Source organism: Nanorana parkeri, unplaced genomic scaffold, assembly GCF_000935625.1.
Source record: "Nanorana parkeri isolate BGI_ZX_2015 unplaced genomic scaffold, ASM93562v1 scaffold356, whole genome shotgun sequence".
NCBI lineage: Eukaryota > Metazoa > Chordata > Amphibia > Anura > Dicroglossidae > Nanorana > Nanorana parkeri.
In genome coordinates, this window is record NW_017306624.1 from 986,506 (window position 1) to 1,007,254 (window position 20,749).

General features: G+C 40.9%; 1 protein-coding gene across 2 annotated transcripts in view; it reads left to right on the plus strand.

Moving 5' to 3' along the window:
- The window catches only part of LOC108788872 (lysosomal acid lipase/cholesteryl ester hydrolase-like), a 29,641-nt gene that overhangs the window by 7,371 nt on the left and 1,521 nt on the right, over nucleotides 1-20,749 (plus strand). Inside the window, exons 3-9 of one of the 2 annotated variants that reach the window (XM_018558764.1) lie at nucleotides 1,015-1,129; nucleotides 10,288-10,486; nucleotides 13,633-13,742; nucleotides 15,388-15,524; nucleotides 16,983-17,129; nucleotides 18,701-18,772; nucleotides 19,542-19,610. In XM_018558764.1, coding sequence (XP_018414266.1) covers nucleotides 1,015-1,129; nucleotides 10,288-10,486; nucleotides 13,633-13,742; nucleotides 15,388-15,524; nucleotides 16,983-17,129; nucleotides 18,701-18,772; nucleotides 19,542-19,610 — 849 coding nt within the window. The remainder of the gene's footprint in view (nucleotides 1-1,014; nucleotides 1,130-10,287; nucleotides 10,487-13,632; nucleotides 13,743-15,387; nucleotides 15,525-16,982; nucleotides 17,130-18,700; nucleotides 18,773-19,541; nucleotides 19,611-20,749) is intronic. The other variant, XM_018558765.1, reaches the window with a different exon arrangement.

Below are 20,749 nucleotides of genomic sequence, written 5' to 3' on the forward strand. Positions count from 1 at the left end.
TTCACTCACTTCCCGATCTATTGAGCTGACGTGTGACAGTTTCATTGTCACAGGTCGGCTAGAACTATGAGGCTGAGTGATTTTCACTCACCTCATAGTTCTCCTTTAACCAGTGGTGTGCTGGTGACATCTTTTGAAATCCTTTTATATTTCACGGTGCCGTCCATGGTCACTGCGAGCACCCACCTGGACTTAGGTTACCATCATGATCCGGAAGGAGTGCAGCAAGATACATCTCTATATAACTTTTGAGGTTTTCGCTAGTCGTCAATATAGCTCGCCCCTAAGAAAAATCCCACTGGCTCCTGAATTCCATAATAAGTGTCCTTTCCTTTGTTGCAGTACATGGAACTATTCACATCAATTCTTTGCTGTGAAAGAGCTTCCTGTCTAAAGGCCTTACAGACATTCACACTCACACTTTAGAACCAATTTGGTTAATCACTCATATTTTGAGCTGTAATAGGAACTAAAGCAAACGCAAGAAAAACAAACTCCAAAACACGATCCAAAGCAGGTTTTCCATGCCTTGTACTGATGATGGACAGAAGGCCCAAAACAGCTGCATATGAGGCTCTGTGAATTTTGACTTCATGTTAGCTTCATGTTTTAAACCAATCAACTCTGGATGCAGAATTGTCCACGGGGCCATAAAGGATTGATTTGCACGGCCTATTGTCCAAATATGAGGCATGTTTGGAAGTGATAACATGTAAATGCCTTTTGCTTTGTGAAGCCAAGGCCGTGGAGTGCTTTAGGTCATTGGTTCTCAGCCAGTAGTACATGGCAGCTTAACAAGCATGAGTAGTCCCTGAGGCTAAATTCATTATAACAAGGCCCTTGAAATAAAGCGACTCATGCTAAGGAGTACTTGACAAGCTCTACTTTTTTATAAGCAGGTTTATAATTTCACAAACCTGAAAAACATTGGTCTGGAGAGACAGACTAAATATGACATCAATTAGTCAAGAGTTGTGCACGGTTCTTAAAGATCATTTTTCTCATACTTTTTAGACTGAGCTGATCCGATACCAGGGATACCCCAGTGAAGAATATGAGGTGGTCACTGAAGATGGTTATATTCTGAGCATCAACCGAATACCACATGGGGTCAAATATCCATCTACAGGTATGTATTGTGTGCTTTGCCCTGTAATATTTTACTTTATATATTGAATGTGCAAATAATTTAACCCCTTCATGACTGAGCTAGTTTTTAGTTTCTGTTCCTAAATGACTGACACACTTTTTACATTTTTGCTGTGTGATTCTTCCACAGCAGCAAGTTTTGATTATTATTATTATTTTTAGAATGTTTTTAATAAGTTGTGTCAGGATGGACAAATAAAGAGCAAGGCAAGGACTGGAATATTTACCCATTCTGTGCCAGGCTCCCCCCCAGTGTTGGTCACATGACAAAAAGCCTAGGCATCTGTTCTTGTGATCTCTGCTAAAGGTATTAGCTAGTCTATACTATTTCCTATCTCCAAATGAGGTCACATGGCAAAATGTCAAGGCTTTTGGACATGTAACTGGCACTGGGGAAAGTTTGGCGCAGCATTTTGTTCAGGAAAGAAAACTATTTCAGCTTTTCTGATTGCTATTCTAGTTAAACAAAGATCAATCATATTAAAGTAAACCTTTCCTAAAAGAAATATGATGGCTGCCATTGCTGACAGCCTTCTGACAATCCTAGTTACTTAGCTCTAATGCTGCCCTTTTGGCTTTAGTACTTTGAGTCGCTGACCAAGAACTACTATGCTGATCAGGAAGGTCAGACCTCCTGATCCATATACAGTACTTGTTGTGGGTCAGTGACCAGGGTATTGAAGACAGAAGGTCAGAATAACAGCCAAGCAACTAGCAATTGCACAATGAAAAGTCATCAAGCGCCATGTGTAATATCTAAATTGACTTTAAGCTTCCTGAAATAAGCTAACTTGTTATTCTCTGCTTCCAATGATGATAATAACCATACAAAGGCTAAAAGAAGTAATTGTCTTATTTATTTATACAGAAATATAAATAAACATTCTAACACCATGTTTCTCTCAGGAGAGGTTCTCTATAATATAGCTATAAGATTTGTGTATGGATTCCCTTTAAAGGAGAACTATGAGGTGATTTATTTTCACTCATCCTCATAGTTCTAGCCAACCTGTGACAGGTCAGTTCAGTAGATCGGGAAGTGAGCGGACGCATACCGGCGCTCGCTCACTTCTCGATCCTGTCACTGCAGAGAGCTGTGACAGGGGAGGGACTGGATTCCCCCCCCTCCCCTGTCTGATCCTCCAGCGCTGACCTGCGGAACAGAGGGGGGAGGGGGCGGGTACAGCTGGCTCTGCCTCTAGATAGGCAGAGCCAGCTGTCACTCATGCAGCTGGGTGGATCCAGACATAATTGATCTGTCAGTACAGAAATATGGAAGCTGCCCTTGCAGGAGCAGATTCCAGGGCTAGCCATCTTATTGCTATTTCACTACTACTGGATTCACAGGCTCAGACCCTGCATGTGCATATCAGATGCCAGGATGATGTCCTGGGGCATGCACCTTTAAAACAAAGCAAGCAGCAATAGCACTACCTATATTTCTCTCCTGACCTGTTCCTTTTAATGCATTGGCATAGTGCTTTACAAGGTCCTCTAACCATGTTCTTTTTACAGGTCACATACACACAGGCGCAATATTTAATGTGTCTGCAGTGTAATTTACAGAATCTACTTGTGTCAATATCCTCTAAACATGAGCTGTTATTGAGACTTTAGAACAGGATAAGTGCAATATGTGCGCATATCATTTAACACAAATCCCTTGGCCACATTTAGTCCTGTGAATTTGGAGGTTAATAGCATATGTCACATTAGGAACATGTTAAAGGAAGATAGTGTTGAATCATAGACACAGGTATATGTGGTTATACTATACCTGTGGGCCCTTGAGATATAGAGATTATCAATATCTTCACTGTGGCTTGTATATTCATACAGTAATCTCCAATGAGCCATGTGCTAACATTACCATATTACTGGAGCTTCCATGCCATTTTCCTGAGGGTCATGTTAAATTATTTAGACATGCAAATCCATCCTCCATGTTTATGCAGTCCATTTGGAACCAAAGCTCACAGCTTTGTAATTTAGGCACAGCCAGAGTTTATGCCATCACTTCCCAATTTTCCAAGGCCTTACTGGACACTCAATTATTATAAAACCAAAAACGAATAATTTACACTTAAAAAGACATCCCGTTGCAAATTAGAAACGGGTACATTTCGATAAGCTTTAAAACAAATCACACATGAGCTTTGAAAGTAAAGCTGATGAGCATATTTTGTCTATTTCATGTATAATAATACATTTGATGAAGCAAAAGGAAATAATATACAGACATTTGGTCTTAATAAAGTCTGTACTTTAAAGCTGGCGGCATACTTTTTTATTAAGCCTCTTAAATCATTATTAAAAATACCTAAAATTGCCTGCTGAATTCTCAAGTGGACTGGCTGGCTCGGGTGAATCATTTTATTAATTAACTAGTAAAATAAATGGGTTGCCTAAATCGACTTAAAGAAACCCTGTCAGGAGCCTGGGTGATTCAAACAGAGCGTATGATGCAAATAGAAGAGAAGTTATCTTCAAGGAAAGCTGTATGGTAACAGGCTATAGATACAGAGACATAGGAAGCTAAACTTTGTCTTTCCTGTACAAGCCAAGCTTGAAGTCACCCCTCCTTACTGTGAACCTACCTTATAATTTTAAATAGCCTTACTGACCAATAGGAAGGAAAACAGTCAAAGTTGAAATTTTAAGATTTCTGTGTAACTTTAGCTGCCTGAATCTCTGATTGTGTTGAACTGAGATCTTCGCAGAAGGAAACTATTTTTTTGTGCATTTTTTTTAAATCACATTCTCAGTTTAAATGACTCTAATTTGTAACTGTTTGACTTTAATTAGGGACACAATCAAATAAGTGACATGCTTGCCAGAAGATATTGGTTTGCAAAATTAGCAATTCATTAAATGATCATAAATTGTATGCAGTATTGTTTTTTACATTTAAAGGAGCAGTCCCCGCAAATACTATCCTATTATAACATCAGCATTGTAATAGGAATACAAACTAGAGTTGTTTTTGATAATACAATCAAAGCTTACTTGAAAAAATCCTTTTTATGTAGTGAGTGCTGCCTTCAGTCTGCCCATCACTTTCATCAACTTCTTGGTTTTCCAGTGTGCTTTGTGTCTCTTTCCCAGTTGCTTAATGTGATGAAATCTTGATTTCTCAAGACTATACAGCCCATAATACATTGCTTCAGAAGGCAATGATAATGTTGTGTCGTCAGAGTTGTAGCTCAGATGGCAAGCTTAGTTAGAGAGTTTCTTAGTGAGAGAAATTGTCAGTGCATTGAGGAAGTACATCCTTTGGGCATCTTCATATAGTAAGTTTACAAGCTTCTAGACTGATATGGTTATTAGGAGTGAGATAGAACTTATGGAAATTCTATATATAAATACATGTTTATTTTTAGTTTTTGACCATTTAAACCTTTTTTGGGGTATATAACATTAGTTATGGCAATTTAGCAGGATGCAAACAGCCAAAATGTACCTAAAAAGGCACAAAATGCTAAGAATTCGGCTAAGGCAGCTTCTGCTCTAAAAAGAAAAAAGCCAATACAATAGGCCCAAATGGCAGACAATGCTTTGTGCCTTCCCAAATAGTTGATGCAGTTGAAGACCATCTTACTGTTTTAGAATTGTTTTTTTTTTTTTTTTTACTGGCTAAGCATCGTGGTCTTTATCTTCCCTGAATATTTTAAGTATGAAGATGCAAATCCAGCTTTGTAATTTATCAGAAATAAACCTTGCAGGCTTGTTTACGTTCCGCTGTGTGAGACCAGAATGAGCCCATATGTTAGATTTCCAGACAGAACTGTGAACACATCTGCACTTCTTCTTATGTGAGGAAAATTCTTTTCCCTTTCATGCTTTTTAGGCCGTGTTAGGAAACATCTGTCCCTTTATAGTGATGCTTTGGATCATTTTCCTAAACACAGTAGCTTGTTCTAATAAGTGTCTATGAAATGTATTTTTTTATGCGCAGGAATGATCCTTTCCATTTGAAATGACACCATTTTATGATTGCGTATGTCCTGCTCTTTAAGTTAATTAAGTGTGAAATGTTCTGCAGTGATCCAGTTAGGTGACACTGGCCTCACACAGATGCCTAGGCAAGCTGCAGTGACACCACACATTCATCTGTTCACTTCTTCAACTCATTTGGCTCAGTGTTTGTGGTGCTTCAAAGCATCTTTCAGAAGAACGCTGAAGTGTAAAATAAGGGTTCTTGGTGGCCAGGACAATATGTCTATGACTGTTCGTACTCTTGGAAATATTACAGAGTGTGGAAGTGCGTAGTTTTATTTGGCAATGCACAAGACTAAAGTTGGATAAACACCTCTGTTAGAAATGACAAAACATGATATTATTTGAAGGGGTGAAAAGAAGGTGCCAAAGTCTACTTCATGGAAATTTGTAGATCAGTTAATCTCCCATTTTTTTCTTCTTTGGATGTAAAGGGCTTTCCAAGTATGAAGCAATCTAGGGCATTCAAAACATTAAAGTTCTTCTTTTTTTTTTTGCTGGGATTGTGTAGTCACATTAAAGTCTGTAATTTTGGCTTTTATAAGGAGTATAGAAATGGGAACAGACTTGTTCAATTTTTTTTTTTATAGTGCAGAGTCTTTGAAGGGTTAGTCCACCCAGGAAACATATCTGAAGTTTGGGTAGATGTCAGCATGAATGAATTGGCATTGGCTTTAAGCATCATTTGAAGGCTCTGGAAGTGATATCTCTGATAACTGTGTTCCACACTTTGCCCTCCTTCCACACCCATGCTCACACACACTCTCTCTGCTGAATCTTTACTTTGTTTTTATATTAATAGTAAACGGGCATTGGGGCAATCGTAAGACTCCTCTTCCAGCAGTATAGCAGACTCCATTGTTGGGGAGGCAGAGATGGGGAGTTTGAGGGAGAAATCACTGAGTTCTGAGAGATAAAAGGAACCTGCATGGTTCAACCAGCAGTGTTTGTGATTTGGAAGATGAGTATGGTTGAGGTGTATCAACCTGAGTGTGAAATCATATTCAAACTTCATGAATAGGTCAAAATGTGGGATCAATGTGGACTCTTCTCTGGTGTTTTTGAAGGTTGTGCTTGTGCAGTTTGGCTACATTTTGTAGTGAGATTGTTCGGAGAGCCTGACCAGGTACTAAAACAGGGTGGTGAGATTGCCCTTTGCCTTTCTAGATAATAAACATTAGACAAACGTTGTAAATTTCTTGAAATTGTTCCAGGCTTGGGTAATTCTTGGGTTGTATATAGAGCATGAGTCACCACAGCAGATCATTTTAAGGCACCTTCCAATAGACAGCCATCACTTTGGTTGTAATTTTCACACATTAGCCCAGTGTTCCTGAATATGGCAACAGTTGAAGAACCGATGCAGCAACGTTTACAGGTAGTTTCAAATCCGATAAGGGTTTATTCAAAACACACCTGTGGAGAATTGACACAGATAGTGGCTCATAGATCAATTCCACCCTTCATTTTAGCTCGCACAACTTATAAAGGTTTACACATCAAGACAAAGATTAAGCTTTACATCACTGGTTAGTTTAACAAAATTCCAAAATACACCCAATCCTGAATCAGCATTATTTACAGTAATATTAAACCTTTTATTTATTTTATTATTTTGAGGGTCAGACTTGATTGAACTGACTTTTGTTTTCTTCTTTAAATGTTTTAGTTTTCTATTGGGCATCCATGGACAAGCAAGCCAAGCCTGTGCCAACCCCCCGCAACAGTATTTCTCACGAAGGAGTAACACGCATACTTTTAAATGTGCATTAGATGTTTTAAAATGTCTACCTGTATTTAATAGCATGTATGTTTCTCTTTAATATAATATACATAATGAATATGATCATATAGCGGAATATGTTTAATCTGTCATTTTAGTTGTCATATTTGCTAAGCAGCTTGCTTATGAGATACATTTCATAATATTTTTCATTAAGTATATCAACCTGATTAACAAAATAAAGGTATGACAAAGTGATCCAGCGGGGATCATCAATTTTCCCTATACATTCCCTCATCAGCGCCATGATGGGGTTATTAGTCTTGCATGTATGTGTATAAAGGTTGTAGTTCAGTTTTTTGTAGCAGCTAAATACTGTTTAATGTATGAGGATTCTTTTAGACTCCACACTGTTTTTCATTCCACCGTAAATTGTTTAGTCCACCACTACTTAGAGGCTGTGTGGAGAAGAATGTTACATGCATTGGGGCTGAGTAAAGCTGAAACAATGAGAATACAAGCAGATGTGGAGCTATTACACATGACACCAAGTCAGATTGTATCTTCCATTTTTAGGGGAAATCAGGCCAGAAAAATGTGAATGAACCTTCAGTTTCTACTCAGTGATGTGGCTGCAGGTCACAGAGAAGAAACATGACCCTCTATCTTGTTGTTTTGCATGCCAAAATGTACAGAAACCTTCCCTCGGAGTCTTTTAAAATCTTACAGCTGAAATAGTAATAAAGTGTTTCATAGCAATTAAGAGCCAAGTCAGCTGTTTGATTTTCGTAGAGCAGAAGGTTTAAACTTTAGGTGATACCATTTCTTGGCTAATAAGGTTATTAAAAAAAAATAGCAAATAAAATTGCTACACAAGCCGTTTTGTAATTTTTTGTCATAAAATTGACCTTGCCATTTAAATCTGAAGCCGTTGTTGTTTACCGAAACTGATGTAAAAATTTAGTGCAATATGGCATCGGTTGTTGTACGGAATTCCCCAGCAAGACATTTCTTGCTTGCGTGCAAGCACTACTTTTGCAGGACACACTGGACCGGAATGCAGGCATTAATGTGCCTGCATTCCGGGTGCGGGCGATCGCACTGTGGGCGGGGTGCATGGCTGCGGTGCCATTGACTTCAATTCAACCCCACGCCCCCTCCTGAACACAGGGAGTCGGCCGGCTTGCATTCCAGTGCGTTCTGTCTTCCCGCGGTGCTCGTGTGGCCGACGTTGCACACAGGGAGAGGTGTCCCGCCCCTTTCTGTCTGTGGCTTCTGACACATGCAGGCAAACCACCTGCCTCCAGGATTTTTGTAATCATTTTTTACTATTTGGGGAAATATTAGGGGTCTAATTTTTTTTTTTTTAAATACACACAAAGTCCTCAATCACTTTTTCTGCAGCCTCTGTTCTAAATGAATGGAAAGCACAGAGGCTTCCCATTCATTCAGAACAAATTTACTATCAAGCAGTTTCTGAATGGGGAAGAGACTCTGTACAGATTGCTACTCCCCATTGAGAAACTCCTGAATGAACAGGAAGTGATGTAAATCACTTCCTGTCCATTCATAACTGGGGACACATAGTAATATGTGTCCCCAGTTATTTACAAACACTGGAGTGATCAGCTGATCGCCCCAGTGTTTGTCCTGCACAGAGGAACAGTACATATCACTGATATGTACCGATCCATCGCCGCTCGGCCACGCACACAGGGGGGCTCACCCTGCAACTTCTCCTGGATCCCCGCTGCTCTCCCGGGCAGAGGCAGCAGGGGATCCGAGGAGAAGGAAGCACTTCAGCCGCGGGGGGAGCGTTGGAGGGAGCCGCTGTCACAGCAGCATGGTCGAGCGGTGAGGAGAGAGCCGCCGGCTGTCATATCCTGGCCGAGCGTCTCTCTCTCACACTTCTCAATGCTCAGCCTTACTTTTGTGATAGCGGCTCCCTCCTCAGCCCACCCCCAGCCGCCAGCTGCAGCGCTTCCTTCATTTCTCCTCGGATTCCCGCTGCATACACATGGGGGAGAACAGCGGGGATCCAGAGGAGAAGCCTCACGGCGGGAGCACAGGACATCGCGATCTACCAGTGATCGCTACGCGATTGACTGGTAAATCGCGATCGACTTAATGGGCACTTTTGTAAAAGGAGGCAGAAACTGCAGCTTTCCTCATTAGAACACTGAAGGTACACCATGTGATTATAATTAAACAGACCCCTCCCATTCAGGAATCAATCAATAAAACAGCTTTTTCTTCAGGACAGAAAAAGGTAGGAATGTGCAACAACATTTGCTAAAATAAATGTACACCCATCACCCAGAGGGGGTTGCTTTTTCATTTACACTTTAAAGATGCAAGCTTTTGGGATGCTTTAGATCCCTTCTTTAGGAGACTTTTATAAAGCTTGAAGAAGGGATCTAAGGCATCCTGATAGCTTGCATTTTTAATAACCTTTATTGGCTAACTTAGGTTATAATTTAAACTTCAAACTTTCTGTATTGATTGAAGGACTCTACTATAGGGATGTTCCGATACCAGTGCCGATACTTGGCATTTTCATGCGAACTACCAGGGTGGCAGCTGTGACTGGGCCCAGGTGCTCCGCCACTGTCCTGAAATCATTAGTCTGTACATGACACTAAACAAAAAGGTATCAGTAATTGGTAAATGCCAGGAGCCCCGTAGCCAATGCTCCTTAAACATGACAGCTGCCTCCTAACTTTTGAGTTTTCCCTGATCTTGTAGCTGGAAAATTATCAGTACTGGTACCAAGTACAGTACTTTGTATCTGAATATCCCTAACTAATAGTACAGCAAAATACTATTCCCAGCAACTCAGAACTAGGGTTGCAACAACGAATTGATTAAATCGATTATAATCGATTAATGAGAATTGTTGGCAACGATTCTCATAATCAATCTAGTTGCATTTCGATTAGTTGCCGCCTCTCTCCTCCCCACTGCTGTTGGCTGCAGCTGTCTGTGTCCCTTTCAATCCCTGCTGCCCCGGTCCTTCGCTGCCTCCTCTGCCCTGGCCCGTGCTTCCTCAGTTCCAGTGCAGTGCGATTTCAAAAAATGTGCATACTTTGTCTGTAACGCTTCATTTGTGTATTTTATTTTAAATAAATTACGGTATTCATTTTGTAAAAATGTTATCCGATTAATCAAAATTAATAATCGGCTAACTTATCTACTATGAAAAGATTTGTTAGCTGCAGCCCTATTCAGAACATAGGATGAGCGCCTCCTGGTGAATAATCTGCTGCATGTAGCGCTACACTTGAAAATTTATTTTGGTGTTTCACTGAGAAAAGTGTATACACAGAATGTATTTATGAAAGTCTAGTACTGCATGCTTATTACCTGTCCTATGTTATATGCCTATGATTTTACCATTTAAACTACATCTCTCATTCTAGATGGAAGACCGGTGGTGTTCTTACAGCATGGATTGCTCGCAGACGGCAGTAACTGGGTCACCAATCTGGCAAATAATAGTTTGGGATTTATCCTGGCTGATGCAGGTTATGACGTGTGGATGGGGAATAGCCGGGGGAACACATGGTCCCGGAAACACAAGACCTTGTCACCTGATGAGAAAGAGTTTTGGGCTTTTAGGTAAGACAGGTTATTTATTGCGAGCATGTTACAATTCAATGACTGCGCTGTTCCCATCTGATTTAATAATCATTTTGTTTAGAGTCCCAAATGCCCTGTTATTTGGATGGGATTTGGGTATTGCAGAAGGTATACCTGGGGAATATATTCTGACATTTCCTAACTTTGTTATGTTTGGTGACAGTTTAGTGCATTGTCCATTAATTGCTTTGGCATGTACAGATTTATCTGCAGTAGCCCCGGAAATTAATAACTTCATGGTTCAGTTAAAAAATAGCAGAATAGTTATAAGTAGATGTAAACATAGTGGGGACCCCATTTGCATGCCCACTGTTGCTGCCACTGCAGGTTGTATCAGTGTTGCCCTACCTCAGTGCTACACTGTCAGCCTTTATTATGTAGTGGTGATCGGAACACACAACATTTGGAAGGATGTTTGGTATCGGACTGTTAGGCTGGCTGTATGCAGAAGAATAAGTCAAACTATGCTGCTATATTACTTGTGCCTAGCAAGCCGTTTCTCTCCACTGCAGGATGGTAAATAGAGTGCTCAAGGCTAATGGGGGGAGGGGGGCTTGATTTTACACATGGAGATTTTTTTAAGCTGTTGGGAAGCCTTATTCTTCCCTAATTCCCAATCCTTCCCTAATTCCCAATCCTTCATTAAAAGTGGAGGGTTATGTGTACCGTTATGTGTACCGCTGTGGGCATTAGCAGCAGTTCATGTCCAAACTGGGCTCTAGTTTCATTGGTGGGAGGACAAGGAGACCTCTTCCAACTCATTAGTATAATGCAGTTATCTGTTCGTCTGTGGTTATCTGTTTCTCAGTGGTACATAAAGTAGGGAAAAGTATTAAAGGAAAACTCAAAAAAGATATATATACCTGACCAATACTATTGTGGTGGGGGGGGATGAGATTGACCTTGGGTTTGATGCAAGGTCCTTCATCAGGTCACGTCAAAGCATCTGAACTGCCAGTGCTGCCACATTGCAGGTACCTCATGGTGCCTTCAAATTAAATAGTTTAGCAATAAAGGCCAAACCCAGACGCAAGGAAAACAAACTACATTTGCAGGACCCTCCCACACTTTAAAGAGACACTAAACTCAGAAATGAAACCTTAAAAATGCATTCAAGTACCCTAACTATTAACAATACTGTACCTTTTATGTGCATTACTCAGCTGTAGATACTCAGATCATCTCTGAATTGGTGCTGACACTGTCCTTCCTTCTGGAGGGTGGTTACTTTTGTTCTCCATGGTCCCTGTGTGTGCTGTATAGTTGCCACCATTCCAAGCTCACTCCTGTGATGGACTACAATCGCAATACAAATCAGTAGACTAAACATGAGATTGTATTCCAGCATGGAAGCGAGCTTTACAACACATACAGGAACCACGGGGAACAAAAGTAGCCACCCTCCAGAAGGAAGGACATTGTCAGCACCAATTCAGAGATGATTTGAGGATCTACAGCCGAGTGATACATAATTAAGATACATTTTTGTTAATAGTTAAGCTACTTGAATGCATTTTTAAGGTTTAATTGCTAGGTTTAGTGTCACTTTAGGGGTTAAATGCTGAAGTGTTGGAGTAGAGGCTTCAGGGGTAATACTTACCTTTCTCTTTGCTCAGACAGGCCCACTCCATCTGTGTGACTGGTCCTGCAAAGCCTCCTCTTTAAGGCACACCCGGTCACTGTTGCACCTCTGCCCCTCCACAAACAATGCAGGGCTAATAGCCCTTAGACTTAATAAGCCTTTAATCGATTCAGTGCAGGGCATACCCCTCCCGCCCGCACTGCAAGAGGTTTTATTTTCTTAATCCTGGAGTTGGTCTTTAGGTGACTAGATGTTCTGAACCCTAGGTGCATTGTGGTAAGATAAAACCATCCTTTTTAGTCTATTATCTCTACACATCCCAATGATTGAGAAAGGTTCTTTCACAGACTAACGTCATCAATAGATGGTCTTGAATTTAGAGTATGGCATTTATGCGGCAGTACCACTGCAAGAAACGTAGAGATGACGCATTATTTATTATTATGTCAGTGGCTGACTGTTTCAGTCAGCCACTGACATAATAATAAATAATGCGTCATCTCTACGTTTCTTGCAGTGGTACTGCCGCATAAATGCCATACTCTAAATTCAAGACTATCTATTGATGACGTTAGTCTGTGAAAGAAGTCTTGTGCGTTATTGGTGATTCCGGGAAAGTGCATGGATTGTTTGCTTCTTCCAAACACTTTACAGGTGTAGAGGATGTGAGCTTGAGTAGCCACGACATCTGGCGAGCACAGTTCTATCCATTTGTTGTTTGCTACCGCTACGCGATAAATCGGGCTGGCAATGTTCCTTTTGCTCTTTGTTACTATGGGAAGTGTTTCGAATGACAGCAGTGGTGTGCGTGTGGACGTGACGAAACCAATAAAGCACTATTTGTATCTAAACAGAATTTTATTTTTACGTATGAAAAGTACAATGGAGGTTTGACACCGAAAAGAAAAGCTAAAACTTTATCCAATCTTTTTTTTGGTTTGGATAATTTGGGGAAAGTCATAATTAGGCTCAGGTTTTCTTTTTGTGTGTGTGACCTCATTGAGGAGATTTTCTCACACTTCCTGTCCCTGTGATGTCCATATAAGAAATGTGGGTCACTGTTGTCATTAAAATAGGAAGGCACAGATAGCTGTGTAACGTGTGAACATGTACCCCTTTTTCATTTTATTAAATTGCCTTTGACCCCACTGATGATATTTTCCTGTCCCTGTGATGCCCGTACAAGAAAAGTGGTGGGTGCGGTAGTCACCAAATCAGGATAGCAGTATAATATTGTCAGAACATGTACTCCTAAAATGTGTTGTTGTCTGTGTTCTCATTGGAGACATTTTTCATCACTTCCTGTGCTTATAGGAAGTGAGGGTAACTACCCGTGATGGGGACACAGATGTTCTAATCCTTCCTCGATCTATCCAAATCGAAATAAGAAGCATTGCTTTACATATGTTGTACATTTAAAAAAAATATTTAATATGTAAATATTTTTCAACATCTGATGGAATATATTCTAGTTTTGTTTTCTCTTTATGTCATGTGTTTCTTTTTGTGGTTTATAATAAAGTTTCTTGTATTTTCCTTACAGCTATGATGAAATGGCCAAATTAGATCTCCCTGCTGTTATCAACTTTATTTTGCAGAAAACAGGACAGGAACAGATATACTATATCGGCCACTCTCAGGGCACCACGATAGGTAAGCAAACTTATTTTCTTCCACAGTTTGGAAGTGTAAACGAACACACATTTACAATGAGCACCTTCCCTCAGGCAGCTCTGGCCACTTGTAAATAGAACAGAAAGAGCAGAGCGCCGCCTGCATGTGTAAAACTCTTGTAATAAATGAATAAAAATAGGTATATGTACTGACAAAGGTAGAGATCTGAACACCTTATTTAGCCACACTCAAGTCACAAGGAGAAATCCGCCCTGACTCCATAAAACAGCAGCCTGCGGTCACATCAGACACACCACAGGCTGCTGGAAGCCTGGTTTATGTGTTTCAGGGGCTCGCCCCCTTCCACAGAACCATATGGTCCTTTTGACTGACATTTAATAAAATAGTTTTATACATGGAGGCGGCACTCTGCTCTTTGTATTCTATTTACACTGTATTTGCTGTGGGAATCCCTGATCTCTTTGATGAGCAGCCCCTGAGTGATTGCTGATTGGGTTACTGTTGGAGGATCGTTTGAGGCTACCATTTAGCGCTGAGATAGACGCTTTTTAACACTAGTTTTGTCCTGAAAAGTAATCCGCTGTGGAGGGTGGCTGAGCAGCAATATTACAGGCTATACTGCCGCCTCCTGAATGTATGTTTTTTTTTTAAATCCTAAGTGTGAAATTACATTACAAAAACCACATCACAACCGCATGCCAAGCATTTAGCATTCAGTCGCAGCATGGTCCTGGCATGGTCCCTTTGACTTGTGAGGCCGTCAAACTAAACATGGCGAGTTACAAATGTTCACACCGTGAAACAAAGCATTGCAACAATGTGTACGGTCCCTAGTGGCCACCTTGGGACATTTTAGGTGGGTGGGCAGGGGACAGTAACCTGCCTGTTTTACCGCCCCCCTGGCTGCTCTTGTGAACTTAATTTGTTATTTTGCTGCAACCGAATGCTAAACGCTTGGCAAGCAGTTGCGATGTGGTTTTTTTAATGTGTTTTAAAATTAGGATTATAAAAACCCATACATGCTGGAGGCGGCAGTATATTGCTGTTCATCCGCCCTCCACCGCAGATTACTTTTCAGAAAGACAGCAGAGGCCTTAGACCAGGGGTAATCAAACTCCGGCCCTTCAGCTGTGGTGGAACTACAAATCCCACGAGGCATTGCAAGATTCTCACCGCTACAGACATGACTCCCGGAGAGGGATGCCTCATGGGATTAGTAGTTTCACCACAGCTGGAGGGCCAGAGTTTGGCTACCCCTGCCTTACCTGCCTTAGAGCATGCAGGATACACTGGCTCATCAACCAAACCTACTACCTGACATGTTCCTGCTGTCCAGCATGTCCCACCCCACCTAAAATTTGTATGTACAAAAATATATGTAATTCATAGGAGAGAATGTTTGTTTTCTGTGGCCTTTTTGTGGATTTTTAACGGTTTCTTTTAATTCTTAAAATGTTTGAATATGAAAGTGAAAATGTTCATTACCTAAAATGATCTTATCATTTATACAACAACTATTTACTGAACGAAGATCTTCCAGCACATCACATTTGTCTATATGTGTACAGTGTGACAAAGGTAGAGTAACAAATAATGCATAGGTTATAACATTTCGCCATCATCACATCTCATGGCTTTACTTTTTATTTTTAATCACCTTTAGCGTTTATTGCATTTTCAAGCATGCCTGAGCTCGCCAAGAAAATCAAAATGTTCTTCGGTCTTGCCCCTGTGGCTACCATCAAATTCTCCAACAGTCCACTCGCAAAACTTGGTATTTTCCCAGAGTTTGCTATCAAGGTATGGTTATTTGTTATGTAGTTATTGTCATTCTAAATGTAAGAACAAAAATTTCATATATTTCCATAACAAGTGTTTGGATGAGTTTTTTTCTTTTTTTTTTTTTAGGCTTTTCTGTCTTTTATTTATACCGAGTGATCCTGCCAGTAACACACTTCCTGTCCTACATTGACAGCACTTACTCACTGTACTATATCTATGGAGGAGTAGAGTTGTCCCCCTTGGTCAGGAAGTAGGTTATGACAACAGAACACCTTTCCCTCTCCTTGTATACATAACATAGGGGAGGAGGTTTTCTGTAGTTCACAGAAGAGAACTGGGAAGGCTAATGACATTGAGATTTTTCGGTTTAGCCCACGGGAAGCAACATGGATACTGCATGTTTTGCAGGATTAACTGGTAGTTTTCTGTACTTGTAGAAAATGTCTCATCCTGAAAAAGAATCTAGTGTAGCCCCCACATCTAAGGACCGATGAGCTGCAATATATTATATTTGTTCTTGGGTTTAGATACACTTTAATTGTAGAAAATGCACTTATGCTGAGGGGATTAAAATATTACGTTCCTTGCTAACAGTTGGAAAAAAAAATGTTTCCAGATCTAGGAAGCAACAACGTGCTCTTGTGTTAACATTCCAGAAAATGTGTCTGAATTGCCACTTACTATCAGCGATGGCTCTCTACACACAGAAGTGTGGCTGTTGTGTGGCATTTGTTAGTGTGCTTGTGAATGGCTGCTTGCAGGGTGCACCTTCTATACAGAGAAGTGAAGATCATTACAAGGACCCCTTTTCAGTACAGATAAAAGTGCACTCATCTTTTTGTTCATAGTTTTTTTTATTTGAACTGGCTTTTAAGCTTGCAGCATTTCTTTCAATGTGATTGAGCAATCTCCTTAAAGCACCTTTATAACTTAAAGGAGAACTATGGGGTAATTGTTTTTCCCCAAAGCTCTCTTTAGGGTCACGGGAGGACATATACTAACCTCCACCCGTGACCCAAAGCTCAGTATATAGAGGGCTATTGGCCGCGATATACTGACCGCGCCGCAGCCGGGACGGAACTCAACAACGAGATCCACCCAGCTGCGTGAGTGACAGCTGGTTCTGCCTATCTAGAGGCAAAGCCAGCTGTGCCCGCCCCCTCCCCTGTTGGTTCCTCCACTCGGCGCTGGAGGATCGGAGAGGGGAGGGGGGAATCCCCGCGGGGAGCGGTGACTGATAGTCACCGCTCCCTGCAGGGGGACGATTGTGAAGTGAGCAGATCGGTGCATGTTTCTGTTCACTTTCCGATTCGATAGAACCGACCTGTGACAGCTTATCTGTCACAGATCGGCTCTAACTATGAGGATGAGTGAAAAACTCACCTCATAGTTCTCCTTTAACCTTAAATCTTAAGACAAGTTTAGTTGTTTATTTATTTTTTGATAATGTATTTTATGTTTTCTTTCAATGTTTAGGACCTGTTTGGGATGAGGGAATTTTTACCACAGTCGGAATTTATTAAGTGGCTTGCCACTCACTTTTGTACCCATGAAGTGGTGGAACAGATATGTGGGAATATTTTCTTTATTCTGTGTGGATTTAATGAGAAGAACCTCAACATGGTAAGCAAGACTTCAAATAATTAATAATTTGTAAGTAATAAACTTTATCCTTAGCATTTTAAGGTAAAATGAAAGGTGGAGGGGTCTGCAGGTGGGCAACTTCTCATTGCTTTTCAGGCTTTTTAAAAGGGCTGATGTATAAATCTTCCGCCCAGCAAATAGTTAAGCAAATACCGCTACTAGATGGAGCCAAGGATCATAGTAAATGCTCCTCGGTTCCATCTAGCGGCCATAATGCTGTGGGCATGGCTTTCACCCAGCTACAAGGCCCCGTTCACACCAGGGCGTAGCAGGCATGCAAGTTGTGGGAACACGCATTCCTGCACATTTGTGGGGGACTCGCACCGTGTTTGGTGCGAGTCCCCATTGATCTCCATTGGGTTCCTGAACACATGCCAATCGCAGAAAAGAAGTACATGTTGCAAATTATTATTATTATACAAATTTGGCAACACACGTTTTTTTCCCCACATGTTTGGGAAAAACTGTGCTCAGCCTCGTTTTGATTTGCTATGATCTGGCAATGCAATCGCGTTCCGCGTTTGTGCACATATCGTGAACACGTGTCAAAACTCACACTTTTGTGCACATTTGACATGCATTCATGATATGCGCTGATGTGAACAGGGCCGAAGCTGAGTGGAAATTGTATACATCAGCTCCATAGTGTATTTGCATTTCCATATTTTTGTTACATGTTCCCATTCACAAACCTTTCACATAATTTTTGAAAATTGATGCATACCATTTTTTACTTTAAGGAAATCCTTCCAATCTTCCCCCTTCTATATACTGTTAAAGTGGGAACTGGGGAGTTAATGTTTACCATGGTTAAACCTGTCTGTACTGTGCTGGCAGATCTCATTATCAGTTGTAAACCGGATGTGGACACTATATGTCCTAACAAAGGGTTAAAGATCTCAAGGCTTGGATGGTACATTTTATGTTCATCTTAAAAAACAAAAAACTGTCCCTCAATCTGTGCCCTAATTGTACATTGCAAGCTAAACAATCTCAAGCTGCCTATAGAGCCCTATGTATAAACCTGTGTCCAAAGAAGCAACTAGAAAGGTGAGATTTTTTGTATTTCTAGGTACACAAGGGGAACACATAACAAACATATAGTGGGGGTTTCCCAAACTTGATTGCCAGCATGGAAATACACTTTAAAGGATAAGTGTGCTTACAAAACAGTGATGTTGGCTCATCAGCCTCTGTGGTTCTTCTAAACAGCCAAATCCTTGTCAGATCGCCCCACTGGGACAGTGAATGGTGGCTGGGGTTGGGTTGGTATTTATGGTACCTTTTTGGAGGTCGGGGTAAATGTTATGCCCAAAAGATATGTTTTGGTTTTTTTTCATACAGAACATACATTGTTGGATAGATATTATTTTAAATGCAGTTGTTGATAAATAAAAACAATATATTTTTAAAATATTTTATGTTTTACTTTTTCTTTCCTCATTTTTTAAACCAAAATATCCCCATGATTGCAAAAAAATGTTTACTGTTGAGATGTTTTCTTCAGCAGACTTAAATCATTTTCTTGGTCACCTATTGTTCCTTTACAGAGCAGAGTAAATGTGTACAGCACGCATTGTCCATCAGGAACATCCGTACAGAATATCCTCCACTGGGCCCAGGTACTGATTACTCATTTATTTTGACTGTATTGATCAGTAAGGCTTATTCTATGTGATGCAGGAGCATGTGCAATGCCACATACAATCCCACATCTCATCTTGCAAAGTTAGGTTCAGTGCGGTTTCATTATTTCTTATTGGCACCCCAGCTCACCTAGCCATTGCTTGTGCGTTATATCGCACCACATTGCATGGTAATGTATTCTTTTATAAAAAGGTGCACACACTTCTTTCAGTGCAATTTAGCTGTGGTAGGCAGGTCATTCAAATGAATGGGTTGCCTTACTGCAGTGCACCTTGCAACACCCGCCGTGTTGCATCACCAAGATGTGAACGAGGACTAAAGCTGGCCATTTACTGTTGTATTTTTAAAAAATAGAACAGATTCCTCCAATGCTTACAAGCGTCGATCGAGGAATCCCCAACATTTCCTTTGTATTCTGCCGCCGGCCGCTGTCAACCTACCTGAACAGGGCTGGCTCTGTTTGTTCAAAGATTTTCCGACCGACTCCTTCGATCAGCTGATTGAGGGATGCCGGCTAAAAGGGTGCCGACAGTGGCACCCACTTTGTGAATTTTGTCCAGTTTCTGAAGACGGCCAAAATTTGTATAATATATGGCCAGCTTAACTGTCAGTGAAAGGCTGTGTAAGTTAAAAACCTAGGTGGGGTGCCATCAAACTGCATGCACTAATAGGCTGTATTCTAATGGATTGGCAACCCAAAAACTCTCTGCGTTTACAGTGTGAATTCATTTTTTTTTTTTGCAGGCTGTGAAAAGCGGTGAGCTGAAAGCATTTGACTTTGGAGTCGAGGGCAATCTTGCTCATTATAATCAGGTAACATTATCTTCCCTTTATGGATAGAGTTTAGCAGTTGTATGCGAGTATATTGATTCCCGCTGACTGTACACAATACAATACTAAAATATTCAAGAATAGCTCGTGGGGGATTTCACCCAACTGTTCACCAGTTTAAGTGTACAGAACACTAATGATCGGAACAGGGAACATTAAAAAAACTATTTTAGTTTGCGAAAATTCCCAGAACTTTCTTTTTTGTTTCTTGTTTGTGCTGCAGCGATATTTAAAGCTCATTAAAAATACTATGCATTCCCTTTAAGCCTCTGGTGCACAACATTCCTTTGTGTGGTGCAAACAGTAATCAGTATTTTCCTTACCACTGTGCTCACTCAGGATAGTGGAGGAAAAATATTCTTTAGACTGGCTTGTAGTATAATAATTTGATTTATTTCTATAACACTTTTTTTTCTGCATCACATTCATTTTCTTTTTTCTCTGCTAAGAGAAATAGCAAATGAAGCACAAGTCATATTTAAAGGGACTGTAGGGAGCGCAAATGTGGAGCATCAATTTGTAGCGGTATCATGTATGTGTCTCCTGTCTAAAGGTACGTTCACACCAGATGCAGTGCGTTCCGGTCCGACTCCGGCCGGAACACACTGCATCGCATTGCGGCCGGCTCACTTTTTTGTGGGGCAGGAGGGGGCGTGGCGGGCCATTGAAGTGAATGGCAACACAGCCATGGAGCTGATGTATACAATTTCCACTCAGCTTCGGCCCTGTTCACATCAGCGCATATCATGAATGCATGTCAAATGTGCACAAAAGTGTGAGTTTTGACACGTGTTCACGATATGTGCACAAACGCGGAACGCGATTGCATTGCCAGATCATAGCAAATCAAACGAGGCTGAGCAAACACAGTTTTTCCCAAACATGTGGGGAAAAAACGTGTGTTGCCAACTTTGTATAATAATAATAATAATAATTTGCGACATATACTTCTTTTATGCGATTGGCATGTGTTCAGGAACCCAATGGAGATCAATGGGGACTCGCACCAAACGCGGGAAAGTTCCACAAATGTGCAGGAATGCGTGTTCCCACAACTTGCATCCCTGCTACGCCCTGGTGTGAACGGGGCCTTATAGCTGGGTGAAAGCCATGCCCACAGC